The following is a 26,948-nucleotide window of genomic DNA, read 5'->3' as shown; positions in this document are numbered from 1 at the left end:
GCAGTCTGACGATGATTATGATATCGTTGATCATTTTTTTGCAAAGATTGACGGATATGTGCGGAGCAGGTTTTTCTACACAGAGAGGCTGTAATGTGTTGCCGGGCGGGGGGGTGGTGGTGAAGGCAGATACGATAGCAACGTTTAAGAGGCTTTTAGATAGGAGATGCAGGGAATGGAGGGATATGGATCACACGCAGGCAGGGATTAGTTTAACTTGGCATCATGTCTGTCACAGACATTGTGAGCCGAAGGGCCTGTTCCTTTGCTGTACTGTTCTATGCTCTTAATGCTAAATATAAATTAGCCATTTGTGGAAGAGTGTATCAATAGGCGACATGCTTTCCTTACATGTTTGGATGATCTGATAAAGTTGTATAAAATCATGAGAATTCATAGGGTGAATGCCGTTTAGTTTAGAGATTCAGCGCGGAAACGGGCCCTTTCGCCGCGCCCCCCCCCCCCCCCCCCCCCCAGGTCCGCGCCGACCAGCGATCACCCGCACATTAACACTATCCTATACCCACTAGGGACAATTTTTACATTTACCAAGGAAACCGAAGACCTCGGTGAAAACCCACACAGGTCACGGGGAGAACATACAAATTCTGTACAGACAGCACCCGTAGTCAGGATCGAACCCGGGTGTCTGGCGCTGCATTCGCTGTAAGGCAGCAACTCTACCGCTGCACCACCGTGTCGCTACCCAGGGAGTCTTTTACCTAGGATAGGGGAATCAAGAACCAGAGATATAAGTTTAAGGTGAGGGGCAAGATTTAATAGGAACCTGAGGGGCAACTTTTTCCACTCAGACAGTGGCGGCTATATGGAATGAGCTGCCAGAGGAGGTAGTGGAGGCAAGTAGAATAACATTTGACATGTATGTGTGGGAAGGAACTGCAGATGCTGGTTTACACCGAAGATAGACACAAAATGTTGGAGTAACTCAGCGGGTCAGGCAGCACATCTGGAGAATGTATCTGTCCACTGTGAGTGACTTGATTGTAATCCTGCATTGTCTTTCCGCTGACTGGTTAGCACACGACTAAAGTTTTTCACTGTACCTCAGTACACGTGACGATAAACTAAACTTAAAAAACAGAAAAGGAATAGGTGACATTTCGGGACGAGACCCTTGTTCAGACACTATCGAACATGTGCATGGACATGAAAGGTTTAGAGGTATATATGGGCCAGGTGGGACTAGCTGAGTTGGGGCATCTTGGTCAGCATGGACGAGTCGGGCGGAAGGGCCTGTTTCCGTGCTGTATTTGAAATGATGCGCCTCCGCAAAATAGCGGGAGGGTCACGTCTGGACATGATCCTCGACACCACCTTGGGATGCAACCCTTGGTACGGAATTAACCATTCTGGACTGAATTACACCAAGAAGAAGACTACGTTACTTCGGCCACATCCAGCGAATGCCACCATCACGCGTTCCCGAACTAGCATTCGAGCCACGTGTCCATGGAAACCGCCCGAGAGGACGACCCACCAAAAAGATGGGAGTGACTGCCTGAAAGTAGACTGCAGCAAAAAGAACATCGACTCTCTGGCCAGAGCTGCCAGGCTAGCTAAGGACAGAAGAGAGTGGCAGGACATCATGAAGCAGATGGCACCACTCAACCCCAAGTTGGAGTGAACGCCATAGATAGCTGGATGACCTTTTTGATCATCGCTGACAAACGCAAGGCAGAGGAATTTTAATTTTGGAACCAATGACCCAACGTCGATTCTAAAAAGACACAGCAATAAAACTTAATGTGTGGTTTATTTCTTCAAATCTTGCACCAGCACAATTCCATGTGTAGACATGCAATGCATTAGCGATCATCATATATAGTAAAGTGCATCAATAGAAGTGGCCCACCCCAAAGGTGTGAAGGAATCGAGTGGCCAGATACGCAACCAAAATGACTAGGCCCGCAGAGGTAAGCATACGTATGAAAATATAGTTCATCAAATGGAAATGTCAGACTCACAGTCGTAGGCAAGCATCACATTGCATCATGAAGAGCATAGATGTTAAAACTGAATTCTGTGGCATTGCATTAGTCCCCTTTAAGACGCAAGTTCACATAATTGCTAATTCACTGGTGGCACAAATAGAAAAGTAATATTTTACTACATTTTGTAATCAAAGTCGATAACTGCAGCACTACAAGTTAAGTTCACATGGTACAAAGAGCCCAGGCTTGGTTACAGTTGAATGTGGAAGATCGCCTCGCCTTATTCAGGCGGCTGTTTTAAGGTTCCAACCCAAGTCAACTCAGTTTGGTTCAAACACAAATCTACCATTCAAAGCATCCGAGAACACAGTAGAGTGGTCGACCATCTGTTGAGAGGACAATCTTATGCAGAGCTCACTGGGACAATGCTCGGACCAAGCATTTAAGACATGGAGATGGGCGATGGGTAGGAATGTGCAGACCCTTTCTCTTCTCGCACGGTGTTTCTGCACTTTACCGCAGCATTGTGAAGCAACAAGAGTGTGGCACCACTCTTTACCACAGCCTGACGCTCTTCAGTCACTGCACAAGTCAAAAATAATCTTCCAATACTGTTGACCAAATATTGCTTCTTTGATGACACAAAAGGCAAAAAGCAGATAGCTGTTGCTTTAATCCCAAAGAAATCCCAATCGACAATTCTTTTTAAATAAAATGACCTAAAATTAGTTTTATTCAAATTGAAAAAAGACATTTAAAAAAAAAAAACTGATAGATTAAAAATAAATGTAAACCTATTTAACTATTAAAACTAAATTATGATATCTTCTCATTCATTCCCATTACTGCATAGGGAAGGCCAATGTATCAAATAACTTCCCATTTATTACCAGTGATAATGAATTATACTGAATTAAAAAAAACAATTTAAATGAAGTACTAACAGCTCAAAAATAATTGAAATAATCCCAGCGTCACTTCCTAAACTTGTCTGTTTTGTCACATTCAGCACTCTCTATGTGACCAATATCTGCCATTTTCCCTGATTGAGAACAGGACAACCTTTGTGTCGAAGTTTCCGTTAACACATTCAAATCCCTTTTTTTTGTTAAATATAAAACTAATCCTTTATATTTTAAATGTCGTTCCCCCCCCCCCCTTTGCAAAATACATTAAAACTGCTGAGGTACAGAAGCTAGAAAGTAAGTACAGTAGTCTGTGAGAGATCGCTAACTGATCTGGAAACTCCAGTCATTATTTGTTTTCACATGCTCAACAAGAATCTTTCTCCACTCACCTGTACACGGGCACACAATCCCAGGAATTTCTTTGGGAAAATTCTTGGACTGCCATTGTGTGTGGGGGTTTTTTTTTCCTCCTGCCGCCCAGCTCGACATACCCCTACCTATTCCCACCCGCCCAAAATAAACACCGACCCAGACCAGATCTGGGTCAGTAAAACCTTCACAGTGTCTCACCTGGCATAGCTCTCACAGAGGAGATACGTTTAAAAAAAAAGAATAAAAATCACAAACACACAGCGCGAGGAAAATAATTCCACTGGCTGAGATGCAGAGAGAAAGAAAAAAAAAATCTAACAGGCAGTACAAACTTATCCCACTGACTGGTGGAATGAAAGGAAATCAAGCCCGATCCACTTTGTTAAAAAAATAAATCCGAAGCAATACATAAATAAATAAATCTTGGAATTTTTTTCCCCTCCATCTAACCATTAACACGACACGGCGTGCAGTTTCAGCAAACAAAGCTTCGATTTTTCCTTGTTTTGCCCCCCTAGTTCTTTTCTGGTGAAATGAGAAGGGGGCAGCAGGGCGAATGATCCAAATGCCCTCATCCCGCCCGGCGCTCCTCCGCTCCTTCCGAGGTCTGCCGCGCAGGGGGAAGATTAAAACAGGGAGCAAGTGGAGTCAGCGGGCCGGAGAGAAGATGAAGTCTAGGGCTTGACGCTCGGTGGCGGCCACGTTCGGGTGCCACAGGTCGATCATGAAGACCACCCTCGGGCCGCCTTCGCCCAAACCTGCAACGGCAAGGCACAAAAAACACCGTGTCACAATTAGCTCTGTTAGTTTCTTTAGAGATACAGCGCAGAAATGGGCCCTTTGGTTTACCGAGTCCTCACTGACCAGCGATCCCTGCACAATAACGCTATCCTACACACACAAGGGACTAGTTTCCTCGATCTTCATCCCCTTTCGAAAAAAGGTTCAGTGTGTGTATATGTACACATACTCACATATACAGATTATATAATATGTACACACACCTCATATATATATATATATATGTGTGTGTGTGTACATATTATATAATCTGTATGTGTACATATACACACACTGAACTTTTTTTCGAAAGGGGATGAAGATCGAGGAAACTTGTCCCTTATTTAAAAAAAAGAATAAAAATCATATATATATATATATAAAAATATATATGCATATTTGTGTGTGTGTGCGCGCGCGCGTGTGTGTGTGTGTGTGTGTGTGTGTGTGCGCGTACAAAAGTATTTTATTGTAACAGAGGAAAATCACTTGATGATATTGATTCCTAGGAACTTATGCTGTCGACCATCTCTACTCCGGCGAGGTCAATGTTATGACCAGAGGGTCTAACCTGTGGGAGGCGACCCCCAGGGGATTGGGGAGGGGTAGCGCGCTGCGCTGGTGAACGGTGTGATGGGGAGAGGCAGTCGGGCCGCTGAGAACGAAGAAGGATCATCGCCGTTATAATTTGTGACTTTGTTATCGCCAGATACCTGGCGCCTCTTTGCGCACTTTGTGCAAAAGCAGAGAATGTCACCGTTCATAAGTACGTGTGACAATAAAGTATCGTTGAGTCAATGTTAAAGCGCAAGACTTTAAAGAGTCAGCGGTCATCAACAGTAGGCAGCCTTACCTCCGTGGAATGCTGTGTGTAGGAAGGAATCATCGAAGAGCAAACACCGACCTTCTGCCCAACACTGGGGCTCTCCGCCCACCACCAGCTCACAGTTGCTGGGAACCTTCAAACCTGCAACAGAGGAGACTATCGTTACAGTTTACATTCAGGCACATCGTAACTGGACAGCATTGCCAGTGGGAAACAAAACTACAATCGTAAATATAATAAGAGGAGTTTCATAACAAGAGGAGTCGAGTATAGGAGCAAAGAGGTCCTTCTGCAGTTGTACAGGGCCCTAGTGAGACCACACCTGGAGTATTGTGTGCAGTTTTGGTCTCCAAATTTGAGGAAGGACATTTTTGCTGTCGAGGGAGTGCAGCGTTGGTTCACCAGGTTAATTCCTGGGATGGCAGGACTGTGATATGCTGATAGAATGGAACGGCTGGGTTTGTATACTCTGGAATTTAGAAGGATGAGTGGAGATCTTATTGAAACATAATATTATTAAGGGATTGGACACGCTAGAGGCAGGAAACATGTTCCCGATGTTGGGGGAGTCCAGAACCAGGGGCCACAGTTTAAGAATAAGGGGTAAGCCGTTTAGAATGGAGATGAGGAAACACTTTTTCACACAGAGTTGTGAGTCTGTGGAATTCTCTGCCTCAGATGGCGGTGGAGGCCGGTACTCTGGAAACTTACAAGAGAGAGCTAGATAGGTCTCTTAAAGATAGCAGCATCAGGGGATATGGGAAGCAGGCAGGAACGGGGTACTGATTGTGGATGCCAATCAACCTACAAACCTGTATGTCTTTGGAGCACCCGGAGAAAACCTCCGCGGTCACAGGGATAACGTACAAACGCCATGCAGATAGCAACCGAGGTTAGGATCAAACACAGGCCTCTGACACCTTTCGTGGTGGAGAAGCTTGTGTGGACCAGAGATCCTGAGAGCAATGCCGTCTGGAGCTGTCTATGCTCCTGGTAGGGCCACCCATGGCGGTAGGGCCGAGGGGGACGTCTCTGACCAAGAACAATCCAACCAAGACCTCAACGGTGGAACAGGCAGAGGACGATGGCTGACATTAGTGGAGCGTCACAACGGCTGGGAAGGCTGATGAAGGCTGCAGCAGAAAAGGGTCTCCTGTCATCTTGGACTCCATGCCACTGGATCCCGACCCAGATCTGTCAAGGACCGTGGGGTGGCTGTCTGTGCACCAGTCTCTCCGTGTTGAACAAGGTCACGCACAGGCGCCCTCCCAAAAGAGGACAGTCGTACTCGTTTCCAGTGACCGCCGATGATGATGATGATGAAGATGAGGCAGCAACTCTTCCTCTGCGCCTCTGATGTTGCTGCAAGCATGAATTGCACTGGGCCTTGCCTCACTGTATTTATGCATATGACAATAAACTCGACTTGACTTCAACCTGTCCCTGCTCCCAAAATATAAATGTTACTGCCATTTTCAGACAGAAAATAATTTTAAGCTAGAGCCCTTCTTGGCTCCTCTTTCTGCTGAATACTACAGAGTGCATAGCCAAGCTTGTGTAAATACTTTGGACAACTGCACATTTTAAGTTTGCAATGGTCAGACATTATCGTGGCTATTGTGGAAGGCCAATACCAAACAAATATGCAATGGCTGGAACACTTTACACACCATAAAATAACATACCATAAATTGTCTCCCTCTTGAGATCACACCTTCCCATGCCAACAATTTTCAGCCATGATCACATTGAATGGCAGTGCTGGCTCGAAGGGCCGAATGGCCTACTCCTGCACCTATTGTCTATTGTCTATTAACTGGCCTAACAGGGCATCAACCTGCCCAAAGTCATTTATTGCCAGCCCCGATTTGTCCTGGTCTTTTCTCGCCTCCAGCTCTCCGCCCACTCCCACAGCCCCCACCTTTCGTCTGAAGAAGTGTCTCAACCCGAAATGTCACCTATCCTTTTTTTTTTAGTTTAGTTGAGTTCAGAGATACAGAGCAGAAAGAGGCCTTTCGGCCCACCGAGTCCGCGTCGCCCAGCATTCCTCGCATATTAACACTATCCTACACACACTAGGGACAATTTACAATATTTAATTAATCCAATTAACTTACAAACCTGCACGTCTTTGGAGTGTGGGAGGAAACCGGAGCGCCCGGAGAAAACCCACGAGGTCATGGAGAGAACGTACAAACTCCGTACAGACAGCAATCGTAATCAGGATCGAACCAGGGTCTCTGGAGCAACTCTACTGCTGCGCCACCATGCTGTCCTATTTCCCCCAGAGATGCTGCCTGATAGGTCCTCGGGCCAACGGAATCAAGGGATATGGGGAAAAAATCATGAACAGGATACTGATTCTGGATGATCAGCCATGATCACATTGAATGGTGGCGTTGGCTCGAAGGGCCAAATGGCCTCCTCCTGCATCTACTTTCTGTTTCTGCTCTGCTGGGTTACTCCAACATTGTGTGTCTATCTTTGGTATAAACCAGCATCTGCAGTTCCTTGTTTTTACCGTAAAATAACCAAGAGAGCTTTTATCTCCACTTAGAATATTTTGCCTAATTCTAGGTAACAGAATTTTCAAAGGATATCAAGAATCTGGTGTGGGTAGATACAGATACTATTGGAACATCACCCAGAGGCATAGGAAGGAACCGCAGAAACTGGTTTAAGATAGACACAAAATGCTGGAGGAACTCAGCGGGACAGGCAGCATCTCTGGAGAGAAGGAATATGGTGACGTTTCGGGTTGAGACCCTTCTTCAGACTGAGAGGTTATGAGTTGTGTGGAGAATCTAAAGAAAGCTGGTGTTGTGGGTTGTTTTCAGAGTAAAGAAATTAAGGAATGATTTTGTGGAAATGTGCTCGTTGAGGAATTTTGGTGGATGTAAACTACTTTCAGGAGATCTAACAACTGTTTTGTCAAATTGTTCTATTGTCCAAAAACGGGAAAAGCCAGCGGGACGGTGAAGAAACTTAATTTTAAAACACCAAAGTGTTATCATCTGGTGCTATCAGTTTTGGGTCAGAACCCTTCTCCAGACTGAAAGTAAAGGCGAGGTGGAGGGGGAAAATAGACTGGAGGTGAGAAAACGGCAGAACAAATCGGGACTGGCAACAGATGACTACAGGAGGAGAATAGTGAAAGGTTTGGATAGAGTGGATGTGGAGAGGATGTTTCCACTAGTGGGAGAGTCCAGGACCAGAGGTCACAGCATCAGAATTAAAGGACCTTCTTAAAGGAAGGAAATGGGGAGAAATCTCTTTAGTCAGAGGGTGGTGAATCTGTGGAATTCATTGCCACAGAAGGCTGTGGAGGCCAAGTCAGTGGATATTTTTAAGGCAGAGATAGACTAGTACAGGTGTCAAATATTATGGGGGGGGGGGGGGGGGGGGGGGGGGGGGGGGTGGAGGAGACTGGGTTTAGGAAGGAGAGATAAATCAGCCATGATTGGATGGCGTAGTAGACTTGAAGGGCCGAATGGCCTAATTCTACTATTCCTTATGATCTTATGAAGAGTGGAGCCCATTGTTGGCGGGGGGAAGTAGGGATAACAAGAGGGAAATAAGGATGCGACCTGTGGACTTTGATTGTGGACTTTGGAAGGAGTAGGATGGGGACCCACAGTCCCGTTTATATCAACAGGTCGATGGTTGAAAGGGTCAAGAGCTTCAAATTCTTGGGCGTGCACATCTCTGAAGATCTTTCCTGGTCCGAGAACACTGATGCAATTAACAAGAAAGCTCATCAGCGCCTCTACTTCCTGAGATTACGGAGAGTCGGTTTGTCAAGGAGGACTCTCTCTAACTTCTACAGGTGCACAGTAGAGAGCATGCTGACCGGTTGCATCGTGGCTTGGTTCGGCAACTTGAGTGCCCTGGAGAGGAAAAGACTACAAAAAGTAGTAAACACTGCCCAGTCCATCATCGGCTCTGACCTTCCTTCCATCGAGGGGATCTATCGCAGTCGCTGCCTCAAAAAGGCTGGCAGTATCATCAAAGACCACACCATCCTGGCCACACACTCATCTCCCTGCTATCTTCAGGTAGAAGGTACAGGAGCCTGAAGACTGCAACGACCAGGTTCAGGAATAGCTACTTCCCCACAGCCATCAGGCTATTAAACCTGGCTCGGACAAAACTCTGAACATTAATAACCCATTATCAGTTATTTGCACTTTATCAGTTTATTTATTCATGTGGGTATATATTTATATAATGGTATATGGACACACTGATCTGTTTTGTAGTATATGCCTACTATGTTCTGTTGTGCTGAAGCAAAGCAAGAATTTCATTGTCCTATCAGGGACACATGACGATAAACTCACGAACTTGAAATGATAGGATAACTAGGGTAGGTGAGGGGTGAGGGGTGAGGGGTGAGGGGGAGGGGGGGAGAGGTTGACACAGGGAAAATGGGTTTCCATTTCTTTCTATGATATGTGATTTTCTGAATGTTAAACGCACAAAGTTACTGCGCAGTGGCTTTGGAAGGAATCCTAATATTGGAAGGTTGCTTTCTAAATTATTTACCGATCAGTGGTATTATCAGCACTTTGACTATAAATCCCGCACCAATAAAGAGTATCAACTGTGACATCTAGCACCCAACATTCAAGACAAACAACAGGGTCATGCAAGTCAAAATGCAATTAGCTACCTTGGACCCTCTCATTCTATTACACCCTAAAAACAGTGTTCTAGAGTCAGCTGGCTGAGAAACAGGCCTTTAGGCCCAGCAAGCATCAAATGTTTATCCAACCATACAAAATTCCATTTACTGCCACTGGTCCACAGCCCATCACAACCTAGAGTCACACAGATCTTGAAAACACAACCTGCCCACGCCAACCAACATGCCCCATCTACAGTAGTCCCACCTGCCTGCGCTTGGCCCAAATCCCTCTAAATTTATCCCATCCACGCACTTGCCTAAATGTTTCTTAAACATTGTGATAGTACCTGCCTCAACTACCTCCTCCGACAGCTCGTTCCTTGCACCTACCATCTTTTGTGGAAAAAAGTTGCCCCTCAGGTTCCTATTAAATCTTTTCCCATTAAATCTTTTCCCCCCTCACCTTTTAGCCATGTCCTCTGATTCTCGATTCCCCTACTCTGGGTAAAAGACTGTGCATTTATCCTCTCTATTCCACTCACGAGTTTGTTCTTTTTCTTTTAGCCTTTCGTGTAGAATTTGAGCGTAATTCATATAATTCATAGAGTGCTTTTTTGTAGACAAAATGGTGCGGGTATGCTATGTAACAGATTGTGTGACACTACTGGCTGCTGTACATCAATCTAATTTACCTTTTTTTAAAAAAAAAAAGAGGTTACAATGGAGATGCAGTGGAATTTCTTTAGCCAGAGGGTGGTGCATCTGTGGAATTGAGTGGCCATGGCGAGATAATTTGTGTACAGGAGCAAGGAGGTCCTGTTGCAGTTGTGCAGGGCCCTGGTGAGACCACGCCTGGAGTATTGTGCGCAGTTTTGGTCTCCTAACTTGAGGAAGGAGGTTCTTGCTATTGAGGGAATGTAGCGTAGGTTCACCAGGTCAGTTCCCAGGATGGCGAAATTGACTTGTGATGAAAGAATGGAGCGACTGGGCTTGTATTCACTGGAATTCGGAAGGATGAGAGGGGATATTATAGAAACATATAAAATTCTTAAGGGTTAAATTCTTAAGGACAGGCTAGATGCAGGAAAAATGGTCCCCATGTTGGGGGGAATTCCAGATTCAGGGGTCACAGTTTAAGAATAAGGGGTAGGCCATTTAGGACTGAGATGAGGAAAAACGTTTTCACCCAGAGAGCTGCGAATCTGTGGAATACTCTGTCACAGAAGGCAGGCCAATTCACTGGATGTTTTCAAGAAAGAGTTAGATTCAGCTCTTAGGGCCAACGGAATCAAGGGATATGGGGGGAAAGCAGGAGCGGGGTATTGATTTTGGATGATCAACCAGGATCGTATTGAATGGCTGTGCTGGCTCGAAGGGTTGAATGGCCTACTCCTGCACCTATTTTCTATGTTTCTAGAATACTCATGATTTGTAGTTTAATTATTCTTGTTTGCAGTGTATTCGGAAAGTAACTGGCTAGAGTGTCGCTGTGTAAACCATCGAGACCTCCCGTGTTGAGTTGAGTTTAGAGATACAGCGCGGCAACAGGCACCTCGGCCCACCGAGTCTGTGCCGACCAGCGATCCCCGCACATTAACACAATCCTACACACTAGGGACAATTTACATGGATACCAAGCCAATTAACCTACAAGCCTGTACGTCCTTGGATGTGTGGTAGGAGGCCGAAGATCTCGGGGAGGACGTACAAACTCCACACAGACAGCATCCGTTAGGATCGAACCCGGGTCTCTGGTGCTGTGAGGCAACAACTCTATTGCTGCACCACCGTGCTGCCCATTGGGTTGTGAACCAATCGCCAGAAGGGACTTGTTACCCTCAACCAAATAATCCTAGGCCAGGTATCTCCGGGTTTTTCCGATAAGAAATCTGGGAGGCATCACAAATCTTGCAGCATTTTCGGATGCATTAGCACCAGCTCTGTCACGAAGGCAAAGAAAATTGGCAAAGAAGCAGCATTAAAGATGAATGAAGAAACGTCTTGGAATCAGTAGAAACAAAATGCTTCTGGGGCAGCACAAAGGCACTGCAGATATTGTTGCTGCCTCATAGTTCCAGGGAGCAGGGTTCCACTGTGACTTTGCATGGAGATGGGAAGTTCTCCCTGTGACTGTATGGGTTTCCTCCAGATGCTCCAGACTCCTCTAACGTTCCACAGAAATGCAGGCACATTAATTTGTTGCTTTCCATAATCCAGAGCAGGGGTGGGGAACCTCCATGTTGGAAGGCCGCATTAAGTTAGCTGTAATCTAAATAAGGCCGCATCCAAGAGACTTCAATTAGATATAGGATTATTTTGTTGAATCTTATTTTTCTCTTTGGTATTTTAAATACGTTCATTTTCAGATTAAAATTAAAATAATAAAAGACGAACAAAAACATATTAATAAAAATAAAAGGATTTGTTCTACAAAATTTGGATTCATTCAAAAGGCCGCACTTAATGGCCAAGAAGGCCGCATGCGGCCTTAAGGCAGCAGGTTCCCCACCCCGATACAAAGTGAAGGAGGAGTTGGGCGTGTGAGAGAGATTAGGATGCAGGGAGAGAATTGTTGGCGCGGCCCAGACCATCGCAACAACCAACCTCCCTCACATTGAAGGTAGTCAAAAGTGCTGGAGAAACTCAGCGGGTGCAGCAGCATCTAGGGAGTGAAGGAAAAAGGCAACGTTTCGGGACCGAAACCCTTCTTCAGACCGTTTCGGCCCGAAACGTTGCCCATTTCCTTCGCTCCATAGATGCTGCTGCACCCGCTGAGTTTCTCCAGCACTTCGATTTTCCAGCATCTGCAGTTCCTTCTTAAACTCCGTCACATTGAGACAGATAAGATTGCGGCATTTAAAAGGATGTTAGATAGGCACATGGATGTGCAGGAAATGGAGGCATATGGATTAGGTGCAGGCAGACAAGAGCTCGATCACGCACAGGCAGAGATTAGTTTAACTTGGCACCATGTCTGGCACTGAAATTGTGGGCCAAAAGAGGTGGACTGGGCTGAACTGTGTTTTATAAAGCCGTGGAACTTTCTTCAGAGTCAATTAAGTGCAGTGTCAGAGATTACCTCAAAGCGGGTCTCTTGGCCGTTGGCAGCCCCAAAAAACCACACGTTAGTGGGAAGCATCACTCAGAAGATATAGATAGGCAAGTGATTTGTTTAAGAGAGAACTGCAGATGCTGGTTAAATCGAAGGCAGGCACAAAATGCTGGAGTAACTCAGCGGGTGAGGCAGCATCTATGGAGAGAAGGAATTGCTGACGTTTCGGGTCGAGACCCTTCTTCAGACTGATGTCAGGGGAGGGGGCGGGACAAAGGTCCCGCCCCCTCCCCTGACATTAGTCTGATGAAGGGTCTCGACAATAGACAACTGACCCGAAATGTCACCAATTCCATCTCTCCATAGATGCTGCCTCACCCGCTGAGTTACTCCAGCATTTTGTGTCCAGATAGGCAAGTGATATCATTCACAATGGCAGCACAACTCAGTGAGATATGGATGTATGAAGAGGCCTCTATTATAGCATTTACAATAAAACACATCATTTTAACAATTAAGCAGACCGTTTGGCCACACCAGTTCTTTACAGCATTTACTGGCTTCAGAGATCCGGCATTGAAACAGGCCCTTCGGCCCACCAAGTCCACACCGACCAGCGATCACCTCTCACCAGTTCTATGCTATCCCTATTTCCCCATCCACTCCCTGCACATTAGGAGCAATTTCACAGAGGCCAATCAACTTGCAAACCCACACGTATGCAGGATGTGGGAGGAACACAGTGAGAACGTGCAAACTCCACAAAGACACCCCCCAGATGTCAGGATCAAACCGGGGTCTTTGGCTTTGTGAGGCAGTGGTTCTCTGCCACTGCATCACTTTGTCCTACATGCAAGCAAGCAGTTATGTTCAAATTCATTCTGTCCATTTCCATAGCCGCTTGTTACTAGCTCTCCATCCTGCTAGTAGTCGGTACAAACGGACTATTCCTCGCGTTTAAGAAGGAACTGCAACTGTTAAAATGTGGATTAGGAATATGATGGGCATAGCACGCCTTGAAGAAATGAGACTCCGACTAATAGATAAATATGACCAATTCTTAAGGAGTTGGTCTCCTTTCATCGACTTTTTGGAATCATGTGATGCAGCGGTACCGTAAGGATTGCTGATTTCAGTTCATGACGCGGATAGATCTACATCTCCGAATACAGATTTGAAAAATTCTCTTTTAAGGGGCCTTCTCTTCTATTTCTACTTTCCACTTTCTCTCTTCCTTTTTTTATTTTTTATATACACACTTCACGTTTTTCTACTCTCTACCATCTATTTTTCCACTTTTTCCCCTTTCTATTGTTTTCTTTTTCTTGTCCTGCTTACTTCCTTCTTATAACATAAAACTAGAGGTTGTACATAGAATGGATTACGGTATTACATAGTTGGCACCTAAAATTAGGTGCCACTGTACTGTTTTGTGCTGTATTAACTTCTAATAAAATAAACAAAAAAAAAAAACAAAAAAAAAAAGAAGGAACTGCAGATGCTGGAAAATCGAAGGTAGACAAAAATGCTGGAGAAACTCAGCAGGTGCAGCAGCATCTATGGAGCGAAGGAAATAGGCAACGTTTCGTCCCGAAACGTTGCCTATTTCCTTCGCTCCATAGATGCTGCTGCACCCGCTGAGTTTCTCCAGCATTTTTGTCTACCACCGACCATTTCTCGCGGTTGGGGAAACAGATGCCAGGTCCCCCACCGACTCTCCGGCACCCTTGATTCCAGGGCCTTGCCGGATTATCCGTTGTACTGGACCGACAGAGGCCCCGAGAAGTGTTGAACGGCCCCGCTTGGGCCACCGGGGAGGTGAGACTCAGGCCCGCATAGTCGGCCGTCGAAGCCGAAGCCGGCTCCGGGAACGGATCTGACCAGGCTGACGTTCCAGAGCCCGATGAGGTAGAGGTCGGCCACCTCACCCAGCATAAGCACCACATTTACAGGGGTTGGGGGGAAATTTGAAGTCCACTCTCCTATTCTAATTTTGTCCGGATTAAAGGAAGTGTCGAATCATCAGTTGCCGGAAAATCGGCGGTGGACCTGTACAACTTTAAATGCAAGAAACCCGAACAGAGCAGATGATTAGATTTTTTTTTTTTTTTTTTAATTTGGAAGGTTGCAGAGGGGTGGCCGATACTGCCCGGGAGTGTTTACCAACACAATGCACAGGTTGTTGGAAGAAAATGGAAGTAGAGTTGAAATGGAAACTCATCAGGCGATAAGGAAGAAATACATTTCTGCACGGACTGGTTTACTCCAAAGTGCTCGCTTCTGCGTCGTAACTTTGAAATGTAATTAAGATTGAAGGATACTGCTGCAGGAATGGAGGAGACAGTAATACCGGACTGGGACAGGGGTGGTGTCTGAAGTGACAATAATCCACAGTGGCGTGGGTGGCGCAGCGGTAGAGTTGCTGCCTTACAGCGCTTGGAGACCCGGGTTCGATCCCGACTACGGGTGCTGAGTGTACGGAGTTTGTACGTTCTCCCCGTGACCAGGTGGGTTTAAACCAAAGATTATAGAGGAGCTCCTCTTCTAGTATCTTTGGTTTTAACCGAGGTCTTCGGTTTCCTCCCACACTCCAAACACATACAGGTTAGTAGGTTGATTGGCGTGGTATGAGTGTAAATTGTCCCTAGTGTGTATGACAATAGACCAAAGGTGCACGAGTAGGCCATTCAGCCCTTCGAGCCAGCACTGCCATTCAATGTAATTATGGCTGATCATCCCCAATCAGTACCCTGTTCCTGCCTTCTCCCCACATCCCCTGACTCCGCTATTTTTGTAGGATATTGTTAGTGTGCGGGGATCACTGGGGATCCCGAAACATTGCCTATTTCCTTCGCTCCATAGATGCTGCTGCACCCGCCGAGTTTCTCCAGCACTTTTGTCTACGCTGGAGTAACTAAGCGGGACAGGCAGCATCGCTGGAGAGAAGGAATCGGCAACGTTTCGGGGCGAGACCCTTCTTCAGACTTTTCCTTCCTACACGTATACGAGTTCCTCTAGCGCCTTGTGTTTTTGCACAGAAACGTTGCCTATTTCCTTCCCTCCATAGATGCTGCTGCACCCACTGAGTTTCTCCAGCATTGTTGTCTACCTTCAGCCATGAATGAATGGGGAGATGGTAGGGGGGGGGGGAGTAGACTTGATGGGCCGAATGGACTAATTATTTTCTTATCGCGCGTGAAGAGGAAAATAAAGGCACGCATTTGAAAGACACACAAAGCCACTGTTACGTTAAAACTGTAGTACTCACATACCCAAATGGCAACGGATGCGCACATTTGTGGGTCCATAGTGTTCAGTGATGAGAGTTTCTGGGCTCAACACAGAGAAACAGGCATTCCCAAAGACATTGTTACTGATGAAAGTGCGGAGACTGCCCAGCAGCCGGTACGTCCGAGGGCACCTCCTGCAGTTACTGGGAAGGCAGACGCCCTGATTGACCAGGTAGAAGGTGAACCAGTCGCCTCGGGGGGTGGTGTTCACCTTCCAGCCCTGCGGGAGGCTGCAGTTTGAGAATGCCTTGAAAATCAACTCAAATTCAGCCAGGATGGCTTGGTAGTTCCTCTCCAGCAACTCCACGTCGTGCTTCTGGGCGTCCCGCGGGAAGTACGGGGTGGTGGGCAGGTCGGGCAGGAAGAAGACCTCGGGCTTCTGGATGGACAGCCGCGTGTTCAGGTAGCGGCTCTGCTCGCGGATCCCCTTGTGGATCCGCCCCATGCCCGACCACGAGTAGTGCTTGGCGTACTCCTGCAGGTTGTGGTAGAGCTTCTGGTTGCGCCCCTCGTTGTGGGTGCACCGCACGCAGTCGGCCGACTGGCAGCAGGCGTAGCCGTTCTGCAGGCCGTTCATGTCGGCGCTCTGCAAGATGGCGTTGACTGGGGCGTGGCTGCGGGGCTGCTCGCTGCCCATGTGGTAGCAGTACCACACGAAGAGCCCCAGGACGCAGGCGAAGCCGGTCGCCGCCGTGACGTCGCACTCCCTCGCTGCCCGCACGCCCGCCTGCGCCAGGCCCGCGGCCCGCTCCAAAGTCGAGTCCCAGTCCAATAGCCACTCGAGGAACATCTTCGAGAGATTTGCGTCGGATCGATGTAGCAAGGCAACCGTGTCAGCCCTCGACTTTTGCACAGGCACCCACACCATACATGTGCCAGCGATCGCTTAGGTGGAAATACAGCAGCAGCGGCGGCCTAATTGACAGGCAAAGATGGCATTTTGGCTCCAAAGCACTATGTTGGCAGCCAGGAAGCATTTAGTCTCTCTGTTAGTCCAACAGAACATACACATAACCACGTTCTTCCTGCTGCATTGGAGATAAACCAGCAAGCCTCGATTTAGATCACTGTGTCAGAGAGCATCTGATTATAAATCAGCATTGTTGCGAACCCCAGGTCCTACAAGCAAGAACACAGAAGCATTCATTAGCTCGGTATTAAACTGGATTCAAGGAATATTACAAACAATTTTGGCATTTAAACATTGTTTTAAGGCAATCTGTTGGCAGTACACTTAGAGTTAATGCCAGGAACGATTCCTCTGAAATAGAGAGCTAAGCAATCGACGATAAATCACAGAACATGTCAGCGATATAAAAAACTGTTTGTGAAACTGTATTTTAAGACAATTTATCACTCATAAATCTTGAAAATAGAGTATTAAAGACACGGCGTTGGCTGAAATAGAATGCAGGCAAAAAATTAACAAATGCATTTAGACTTAAAACATAGAACACTGCAAAACAGCACAAAAAACAGGCCCCTGCACCCCGAATGTCCATTTAAGAGGGAGTTAGATGTGGCCCTTGTGGCTAAGGGGATCAGAGGGTATGGAGAGAAGGCAGGTACGGGATACTGAGTTGGATGATCAGCCATGATCATATTGAATGGCGGTGCAGGCTCGAAGGGCCGAATGGCCTACTCCTGCACCTAATTTCTATGTTTCTATGCTAAATATGATGCCAAGCTAAAAATCTCCTCTGCCTGCATGTCATCAGTAATCCCTCTATTCCCTGCATGTCTAAAAACATCTTAAACGATCGTACAGTGGGTGGTACGGTGGCGCAGTGCCAGTGACCCATGTTCGATCCTGACTAAGGGAGCTCTCTGTACGGAGTTTGACCTTTCTCCGTTACCACGCAGGTTTCCTCCCACACTCCAAAGACGTACAGGTTTGTAGGTTAATTACATATAAACATAGAAAATAGGTGCAGGAGTCGGCCATTTGGCCCTTCGAGCCAGCACCTCCATTCAATATGATCGTGGCTGATCATCCAAAATGAGTACCCCGTTCCTGCTTTCTCCCCATATCCCTTGATTCCATTAGCACTAAGAGCTCTATCTAACTCTCTCTTGAAAACATCCAGTGACTCAGATGCCGATCTTTCCTTTAAGTGCTTGGGCTTCCACCCTTGTCAAGAAAGTGAAATGGTGGGCATTCAATTGGGCACGTGTGGAAATGTTGGAAGGTGGCCTAACACCATTGGCTTGGTAAAATTGTCCCCGGTGTGTGTAGCATAATGCTAATGTACGGGGACCGCTGGTCGACGTGGACTCTGTGGGCAAAAGGGCCTGTTTCCACACTGTATCTCTACAGTAAAGTCTAAAGTATATGCCTCCACCACTAACCCTGGCAGTGTGTTCCATGCCCCCACTACCCTCTGTGTAAAAAAGAAAACCTGCCCAGCACATCTCCTTTCAACTTTCCCCCTCTCGCCCTTTCTTTTCAAGAGTCTATCAATTATTGCATTAAAAATATTCAAAGCGCCCAATGAGTTTATCACGAGGCCTCTTCCCTATCCTGACGTCGCTTTCTGACCCATAGGATGAAAAACTGTTGGGCTAGGGTGCTGTGCCTTGGAGCGCAGGGGGTGAGCTACATAAAGGTCAAACCGCGAGTATGAAAGTAAAAAATGGACACAAAGTGCTGAAGTAGGTGGGTTGATCAGGCATCATCTCTGGAGGATTTGGATAGACGACATTTCAGCACAGGGTCATTTACTGATGAGCGATTCAGGATCTGAAGAAGCTTCTCAAGCCAAACTGTCACTCACCTAGGGATGCTAACTGACCCCGAGTTACTCCAGCACTTTGTGCCTCGTTTTAAAAAAACAAAAACATTTGCAGTTCTATGCATCTCCATCTGTCAATATACAAGTATTCTCCTGCATGCTCGCTACAAAATGTTGCCTCTCTCCGAAGCCACAATAAGGAAGACCCACAACATTGGTTATCTCGTCACAAAACTCCCAGAAATTTGTTGAGAGTGTTTTCGTTTTCACAAATCCGTGTCGATGCTGCCTGACTATCTTGAGTTTTTGCAGAGTACCCTGCTATTAGGTTTTTAATGATAGCTTTTAACATTTTTCCTTTGACAGGTTAAGCTAAATATTCTGAAGTTTCCTGCATTTTGTCTTCCTTTTTGAGAAGAGGAGAACATACCAATTTGTCACCAACGCTACAATAGACGCTCGTGAAATTCAACCTCATCTATGTCAGAGCAGATCTAAATATTCACGCCTCTTGCAATTGCGCAACAGGGCAGTACTGTATCTCTAAACTAAACACACCACATTACTAGCGTCTGCAGTTCCTTGTTTTTCTACAGGACAAGGTAAACCAGAACACTTGCATTCTTCTCTTGATGCCTAGGACCAGAGAGTCTAGCACCAGAGGGCACACTCTCAGAATTATAAGCTGTACTTTTAACAGGAGATGGGGAAATTTCTTCAACCAGAGGGTGGTGAATCTGTGGAATTGCCTGCGAAGGCAGTCATTGGGTATTGGTTAGTAAAGGCATCAAAGGATACAGGGAGAAGGCAGGAGAACGGTGTTGAGAGGGAAAAATAGATCAGCCATCACCGAATGGCAGAGGTTAATTGGCTTGATAAGTGTAAAAAATTGTCCAGTATAAAATTGTCCCGCTTCCAGTATAGTCCCTGGTGGACTCTTCGGAAGGTACGAGGTACAAACAAACTCGATGGGCCGAAAGGCCTAATTATGGCTTATCATATGGTCTTATCCTGCCATCCCGAATTACAAATACACTGTCGTTCCTTCATCTTCAGTGGGTTTAAAACCTGGCTCACAGTGAGAAGGCCCTGACAAGGTGTGCAGGGCTGTCCCGAGTCTGAAGAAGGGTCCCGTCCTGAATGGTCGCCTAGCCATGTTCTCCAGAGATACTGCCTGACCCGCTGAGTTACTCCAGCATTTAGCGACTTTCCTTGGTAAACCAGCATCTGCAGTTCCTTGTGTTTCTACCCATCACTTGCCAACAGGTTTGCTTTGTCCTGCACCCAGGTCTCTTCCTGTTTTCTCCGGTCTAGTACACAGTCTGAAGAAGGGTCCCAACCCAAAACTTCATCTAGTTTAGTTTAGTTTAGTTGCTTTGTTCCTTGTGTCCACACGCAGGATGTGGCAACTCCATTCACAGGAGTGAACAGGGCAGCACTCACTCACGTAAAAGGTGGCCCCATATCTCTTTCACCCCCTCAAACGCTATCTGCAAAGGTTTGTTACATTCAATGAAAGCCTCCACGGCATGGTATTTAACAAGAGGATGATACTTTGAAGATCTTAACACTGACTGCTTTTAGACAATTAAATTGTCACACCGTTTGGCTCACCATGCAGTTGCCCGTACTTATGCAGGCATCACATAGTCTGTGAACCTCAAAAAAAAAGTTACCTCATGTTTAAACTGTGCAAAATACATTATGCTGACTAGTAAACAACCCCCTGCATGAGAACAGATAGTCTGAAGGTCACTGACTCTGCGTGGTTTAAAAGAATACTTAGCAAATCCAGTGAATACAAGTATCTTTTGATTATGTCCTTGAACGATGAACATTCCATTTCGTGGAAAAGTACATAAATTATTCGCAAAAGTGGCACACTTGTGTGATGGAAATGTTTAACATACAAATGGAACAGGTAACAACTGTAGATTATATAATCCACTTCTGAAATCCATAACCTCCACCATTCAGAGGCCCTGACCCACAAAGCTGCCTGTCCACGCCCTCCAGAGGTGCTGCCTGACCTGCTGAGTTTAGTTCAGTTTGGAGATGTACCATGGAAGCAGGCCCTTCGACCCACCGAGTCCACACCGACCATCGATCACCCGCTCACACCAGCTTACGTCATTCCACTTTCTTATCCACTCCCTACACACTAGGGGCAATTTGCAGAGGCCAATTAACCTACAAACCCGCATGTTTTTGGGATGTGTGGGGGGGGGGGGGGGGGAAACTGGAGAAAACCCACACGGTCACAGGGAGAACGTGCAAACCCTGCAGACAGCACCCGAGGTCAGAATCGAACCTGGGTCTCTGGCGCTGTGAGGCTGCCCCACTGCTTCTCAAGAACTTTGTGTTTTGCACAAGATTCCAGCATCTGGATTTCCTGTTTCGTTTGAAGACAAAACGAATTGGAGCATCCGTGAGTTGCAGTCCCAGAGCATCCAGAACTGTCGTTCCTTCATCGTCAGCGGGTCTCAATCCTGGAACTCCCCAAGGAACAGCATTGCGGGAGCACTTTCAACAGAAGGACGGCAGTTGGCCAAGGTAGCAACTCACGTAGGAGCAGAATTTAGGCCATTCAGCCCATCGAGTCTAGTCCACTTCAATCATGGCTGATTTATCTTTCACTCTCAACCCCATTCTCCTGCCTGAAGACTGAAGAAGAATCCCAACCTGAAATGTCATCTCTCCATGCTCTCCAGAGATGCACTATCCATGCTCTCCAGTGATCCACTAAGTAACTCCAGCACACTGTATCGCAGAATGCCCATTCTTGCTCAATTTAAATTTGCTTTGTTTGCTGTCAATGCTATTACTAGCCAGAACACAGATGATTTGATAATCCCCCTCATTAATTGAGCCTAGTGCCAACCTCAATGATTTTATATAATTACTCTCAATTCACTGCATTCTCTGCAGAACTCAGCCTATTTTTATTGACAAAGGTTGCTTGGATTCTCACTTCAGTTTGTTTCTTTGAGTCTTTAAAGACTCAAGTATATTGGTTTTGTTTGCAGTACAATCAAACGCTTGGTGCAAAGCCTGACATTTGCCGAGTCCTGATTCAACCGACCAGTTCACAAGTCATAGGTGTAGACAATAGACGCAGGAGTAGGCTATTCGGACCTTCGAGCCAGCACCGCCATTCACTGTGGTCATGGCTGATCATCCCCAATCAGTACCCCGTTCCTGCCTTCTCCCCTGACTCCGCTATTTTTAAGAGCCCAATCTAGCTCTCTCTTGAAAACATCTAGAGAACCTGCCTCCACCGCCCTCTGAGGCAGAGAATTCCACAGACCCACCACTCTCTGTGAGAAAAAGTGTTTCCTCGTCTCCGTACTAAATGGCTTACTCACTAGAAAGGAACTGCAGATAAGACACAAAATGCTGGAGTAACTCAGCAGGTCAGGCAGCATCTCTGGAGAGAAGGAATGGTGACGTTTCGGGTCAAGACCCTTCTTCAGACGGAGTCGTTGGGAGTACAGGGGTGGGAGATTGTAACCTTCACGTGGTCCACCCGGTTACGACTAACGCAATAAACATGACGTGCACAACTTTACGCAAGAAGAAGATTGGAGTAGAATTTGGCCATTCGGCCCAGAGTCCACCGCCATTCAATCATGGCCGATCTATCTCTCTCTCCTATCCCCATTCTCCTGCCTTCTCCCCATAAACCCCGAACACCCATACTAATCAAGAATCTGTCAATCAACACCTTAAAAAGAAAATTTTAAATTGGTTGTACAAATCGCCAATATGAACACACTTCTGATAAATTGAGTTTGATCCGATAATTTAAATGCTGGGAAATGGAGAAGCAAAACAAATAAAACTTTAATAGTGTAGGAAGGAACTGCAGATCTGATTTCAACCAAAGATAGACACAAAAAAACTGGAGTAACTGTGCGGGTCAGGCAGCATCTCTGTAGAAAAGGAATAGATGATGTTACAGTTCAGACCCTTCTTCAGACTGAGCTTCAATCCCTCCACAGATGCTGCCTGACCCTTCAGCACTTTGTCTTTTGCTCAAGATTCCAGCATCTGCAGTTCCATGTGTCTTCCTTATAGTTCCCCTTTCAATGTAGGTGGGACACTGCAAACAACCCTTTCCAAAAAATCAGAAGACTTTGAATGCATCACTTTACTGTACCCCGATTACTTCCTGCCACAATGTCGAATTGTGTTTGGCACAAAATGTAACATTGTATTTTTACTTTCTAATAACTTACATCTTCAACTAACCTATTTCTGTCCTGCCTGAACATGGGAGGATGGCAAGAGAAGACAAAACTGGGCTCTGCTCCTGACCCCAACACCGTGTGTCCATTCCCTCCACAGATGCTGCCTGACCCGCTGCATTTCCCCAGCACTTGGTGTTCTGCTCAAGATTCCAGCGTCTGAAAGTTCCTCGACTCTGGACTTTGATCCACGTGGTAAAGAATCTTGCTGACATTCTTCCCGACTTACATAAAATGGTTACTTCAGCTAGAGATCATGGGGCGACTCAGAGTATAAATTGTACTGATGCAACAACATGCTCAGAGATGCAATTAGCCAACAAATAACATTAAAAATGATTCAAATTTTGAGCAAATGTACACAACGATAGGAACAACATACATTAGATCAATTGTGAAGGTTTCGAACAAGCTCCATATTCTGTTCCAGTGACACAACATAAAACAGTACAGCACAGGAACGGGCCCTTCAGCCCATAATGCTTGCACCAAACTTGATGCCAAGTTAAACTGATCTCATCTGCCTGAACATAGAGTCATAGAGTGTGGAAACAGGCCCTTCAGCCCAACTTGCCCACAACGACCAAACATATCCCATCTACACTAGTCCCACCTGCCTGTATTTGGCCCGTATCCCTCTAAACCTGTCCTTGTACCCGTCTAAATGTTTCTTAAACTTTGTGATAGTACTTGCCTCAACTACCTCCACATTTACCCTCCTCCTATAGCTCAGGTCCTCGAGTCTCGTCAACATCCTTCAAAATCTTCTCTGCACTCTTTTCAGCTTGAAAAGGTCTTTCTTGTAACATGCTGCCCAAAACTGAACACAATTCTCCAAACGTGGCCTCACCAACATCTCAGAGAACTGCAACATGACCATCCAACTTCTATACTCAATACACTGACTGATGAAGAGCATGATCCATATCACTCTATTCCTTGCACTTCCAGGTGCCTATCTAAAAAATATTTTCATCAACCACACTAGCTAATTATTAGACGCAAGGAACCACAGATGCTGGCCACCTGAGCAAGACACAGAGTGCTGGAGGAACTCCGCGGGTCAAGTAGCATCTGTATCCATTTCCCTCCATAGATCCTCCAGCACCTTGTATTTTGCTACGTAATTATTAGTTCCTCTCCAGGTGTGACTGGTAACTGTCGTTATACAAGGACCTAACCACCATATTAAGGATGTGTAGGAAAGAAGGGTCTCGTCCCGAAACGTCACCCATTCCTTCACTCCAGAGATGCTGCCTCACCCGCTGAGTTACTCCAGCATTTTGTGTCTGCCCACCATATTAAGGACATATACTTCATTCACAGTTCATGCAAGAATAATTTTAACCCTTTTTGAAGATGGAGCTTGAACCAAATTCCAGTTAACCTGCAACCAGTGCAAATTTAAATATTATTATATAATACACTGTTGTTTTCTATCTTTGTAGTAATTTTTCCATCCCTTCAATTTTCTCTCTCCTCTCCAAAGGTTATACTGGATTTCAATTTCACCATCATTACAAGCCCTCAAACAAATGGCCATTCCTCTGTAATAATTTCAAACAATTGCAGTGGGGGCCAAGTCACTGGATGGATTTAAGAGAGAGTTAGATAGAGCTCTAGGGGCTAGTGGAATCAAGGGATCGGGGCTAGGGGCTAGTGCAATCAAGGGATATGGGGAGAAGGCAGGCACGGGTTATTGATTGGGGCCGATCAGCCATGAGCACAATGAATGGCGGTGCTGGCTCGAAGGGCCGAATGGCATCCTCTGGCATCTATTTTCTATGTTTCTATGTAATTAGTATTGAAATAACAAACAGAAATTGTTGGAAATAACCAGGCATGAGAGAGAGCAGTGAGATTTTATTTAATGCCTTCATTCAAAACTATAGACTTGCTAATCATTTAAAGTGTTTTCTGCCTTTATTTCAACCTGTCTACCTCCACAGTATTTAGCTTTTGACCTTTCTTCAGAACTGCTGTCTTAGGAGAAATGAAAAGGTCCTCGACCCAAAACATCAAACCCATTTCTCTCCCCACAGACTCCCAATCCTGCTGACATCTTCCACATTTATTACTTCTGATTTCCACCATCTGCAGTGTTCTGCTTCCATGTTGGCAGATCATTCAAACGCAGTGAGGGGGTTCGGTTGCAACCTTCTATATTACTTATGCACAACCTCCAACTATTACCAAATACAAATCCAGGAACAAACATCCTGGAGGGAATCCTTTTTTTTGTTGCGTCAAGTAACAGCCAGGGAATCATACAGGCGATCCGAATAGAAAAAAAACAAATACATACTGAGGGCAAATCAACATTACGATGGCATTTCTGATTATTGACACATCTTGAAACCTCTCCACAGAGAAAAGGAAAAACATGTATCCGTTCCTACAAGATGAGCAAAACGAGCTACTGTAGAAAGGTTTCAAAAAGATAACATTTACACAAATATGAGGGTTTTTTTTTTAATCCCCCCCCCTTTAGGATTAAATGAACATGTATTCGTTTATACGCTTGCAAACCAGCACAACGCTCGGAGGAACAACTCGCCTGCTGATCAGCATTGCACCTGCACCAGGGTGAAGCCTTGCATTTGCAGTCTAGCCCTCACAAACAGAACTGGCAGGGGGATATAAAACACACCTGTCTCCCTGTCTCTCGCACGATAATACACATAAATAAGGAGCAAAGCGCCGTGTCACCCTCACCCCCCCCCCCCCTTCCCTTTCCTTTCCTTTCCTTTCCTTTCCTTTCCCATCCCATCCCATCCCATCCCTTCCCTTCCCTTCCCTTCCTTTCCGTTTTGCAGGTGAGGTGAGCCTTCAGGCCCGAGCTTGCAGTTTTTAGCTTGACCCTGCAATTAACGCAAAACAGGAAGAGAGAGAGGGAAAGAGAAAGGGAAAAATAAAAAAGGGGAGGAGGGAGAATACACACACACACACTAATGCAAAATCGGTCGGTGCATGGCTACAAATGCAGGGTTGCCTGCCTCCCTCCGACGTGCAAAGGAAAGATGCATTGGCATTGCACCCTCCCAGAGCCAATGCGGAGACACGGTGCCCACCTGAATCATGCCAACGGCCGCCCGGTTCATTCATCTGCAGCTTCCCTCTCGCCCGCCCGCCCGCCGGGTGGCCAGCCAGCCGTGACGTCACGGCGCCCTCCGTCCACCCGGAGCCTCCCCGTGACGTCACCGCGCCGGGCAGCGGCCCTCAGCCCTTCCCCTCCCCTTCCAGCCACCCGACGCGATGACGTCAAGCCGGGTTGCCCGCCGACGTGATGACGTTTACCCCCTCCAGCTCCGCGGCTTCATATTCCCTCCATTCACTCGACGTTTTCTCCTCACAAGGCAGCCCGCCGGCCTCCTATTCTCCATCACGCCTCTCCCTTTTCATCGCGCCGTCAGTTCTCACCTCAGGTAACGCTCGGATATCTAACCCCATCGGCGCTTTAACCACAAATTAACGGGAGCGGGTGCGACCGACGTCGATCGACTACAACTCCCGGCGGCCCCCCCGGCACTGCGCAAGCGCCGTGCGGGAAAGCCGCTGGGTCACGTGCCCCGGCTGGCCTCCTGCAACCGCGCCGCCGGCAGGCTGACCGCCGCACTGCAGCTCCAGCTCCATATCCCCCTGTTCCAGGTTAGCATGGCAAGAGTATTTTGCAGGTAGACACAAAATGCTCCCTCTCAATATATAAAAAAACAAATATTCAATAGATTAATAAACCCAATGTTAGTGCAATTCACAGTCACAGTGCTGCACGGCACTGAAATAAACCTTTCCAACCAAGTTGGCGTACTGGCCATGTCCCACTTGCCTGCCTGCATTTGGCCAATAGTCCCCTCAGCCTTTCCACATCTGTATGTCTGTCCAAATGTCAAGAGTCTCTAAGTGCCATATATACCAGCGCTTCGGGGAACATTCTTAGCCTGCCCCGTCTCTCCCCTCAGTACCCTCAGAGGAAACAATCAAACACAAATTAATGTTAGCAGACACACAGGACAGCGTGGTGGTGCAGCGATAGAGTTGCTGCCTTAGAGCGCCAGGGACCAGGGTTCCATCCTGACTATGGGGTACTGTCTGTACGGAGTTTGCACGTTCTCCCCGTGACCTGCGTGGGGTTTCTCCGAGATCTCCGGTTCCCTCCCATACA

General features: G+C 46.5%; 1 protein-coding gene across 2 annotated transcripts; it reads right to left on the bottom strand.

Annotated features, from left to right (window-relative positions):
* Positions 1-1,760: 1,760 nt before the first annotated feature.
* On the bottom strand, positions 1,761-26,948 carry asphd2 (aspartate beta-hydroxylase domain containing 2). 2 transcript variants are annotated; one of them, XM_055655395.1, is made up of 4 exons: positions 26,207-26,948; positions 15,790-16,926; positions 4,866-4,979; positions 1,761-3,990 (listed from the first exon to the last, which is right to left on the bottom strand). In XM_055655395.1, the coding sequence occupies exons 2-4, from the start codon at positions 16,673-16,675 to the stop codon at positions 3,881-3,883; spliced, it is 1,110 nt and encodes a 369-aa protein (XP_055511370.1). In that variant the 5' UTR covers positions 16,676-16,926; positions 26,207-26,948; the 3' UTR covers positions 1,761-3,880. The 2 variants fall into 2 exon arrangements, with proteins under 2 accessions (XP_055511370.1, XP_055511367.1); XM_055655392.1 differs by lacking the exon at positions 26,207-26,948 and adding an exon at positions 25,858-25,981.

Source organism: Leucoraja erinacea, chromosome 25, assembly GCF_028641065.1.
Source record: "Leucoraja erinacea ecotype New England chromosome 25, Leri_hhj_1, whole genome shotgun sequence".
Taxonomy (NCBI): Eukaryota; Metazoa; Chordata; class Chondrichthyes; order Rajiformes; family Rajidae; genus Leucoraja; species Leucoraja erinaceus.
This window is presented reverse-complemented; position numbering and strand designations above follow the sequence as displayed.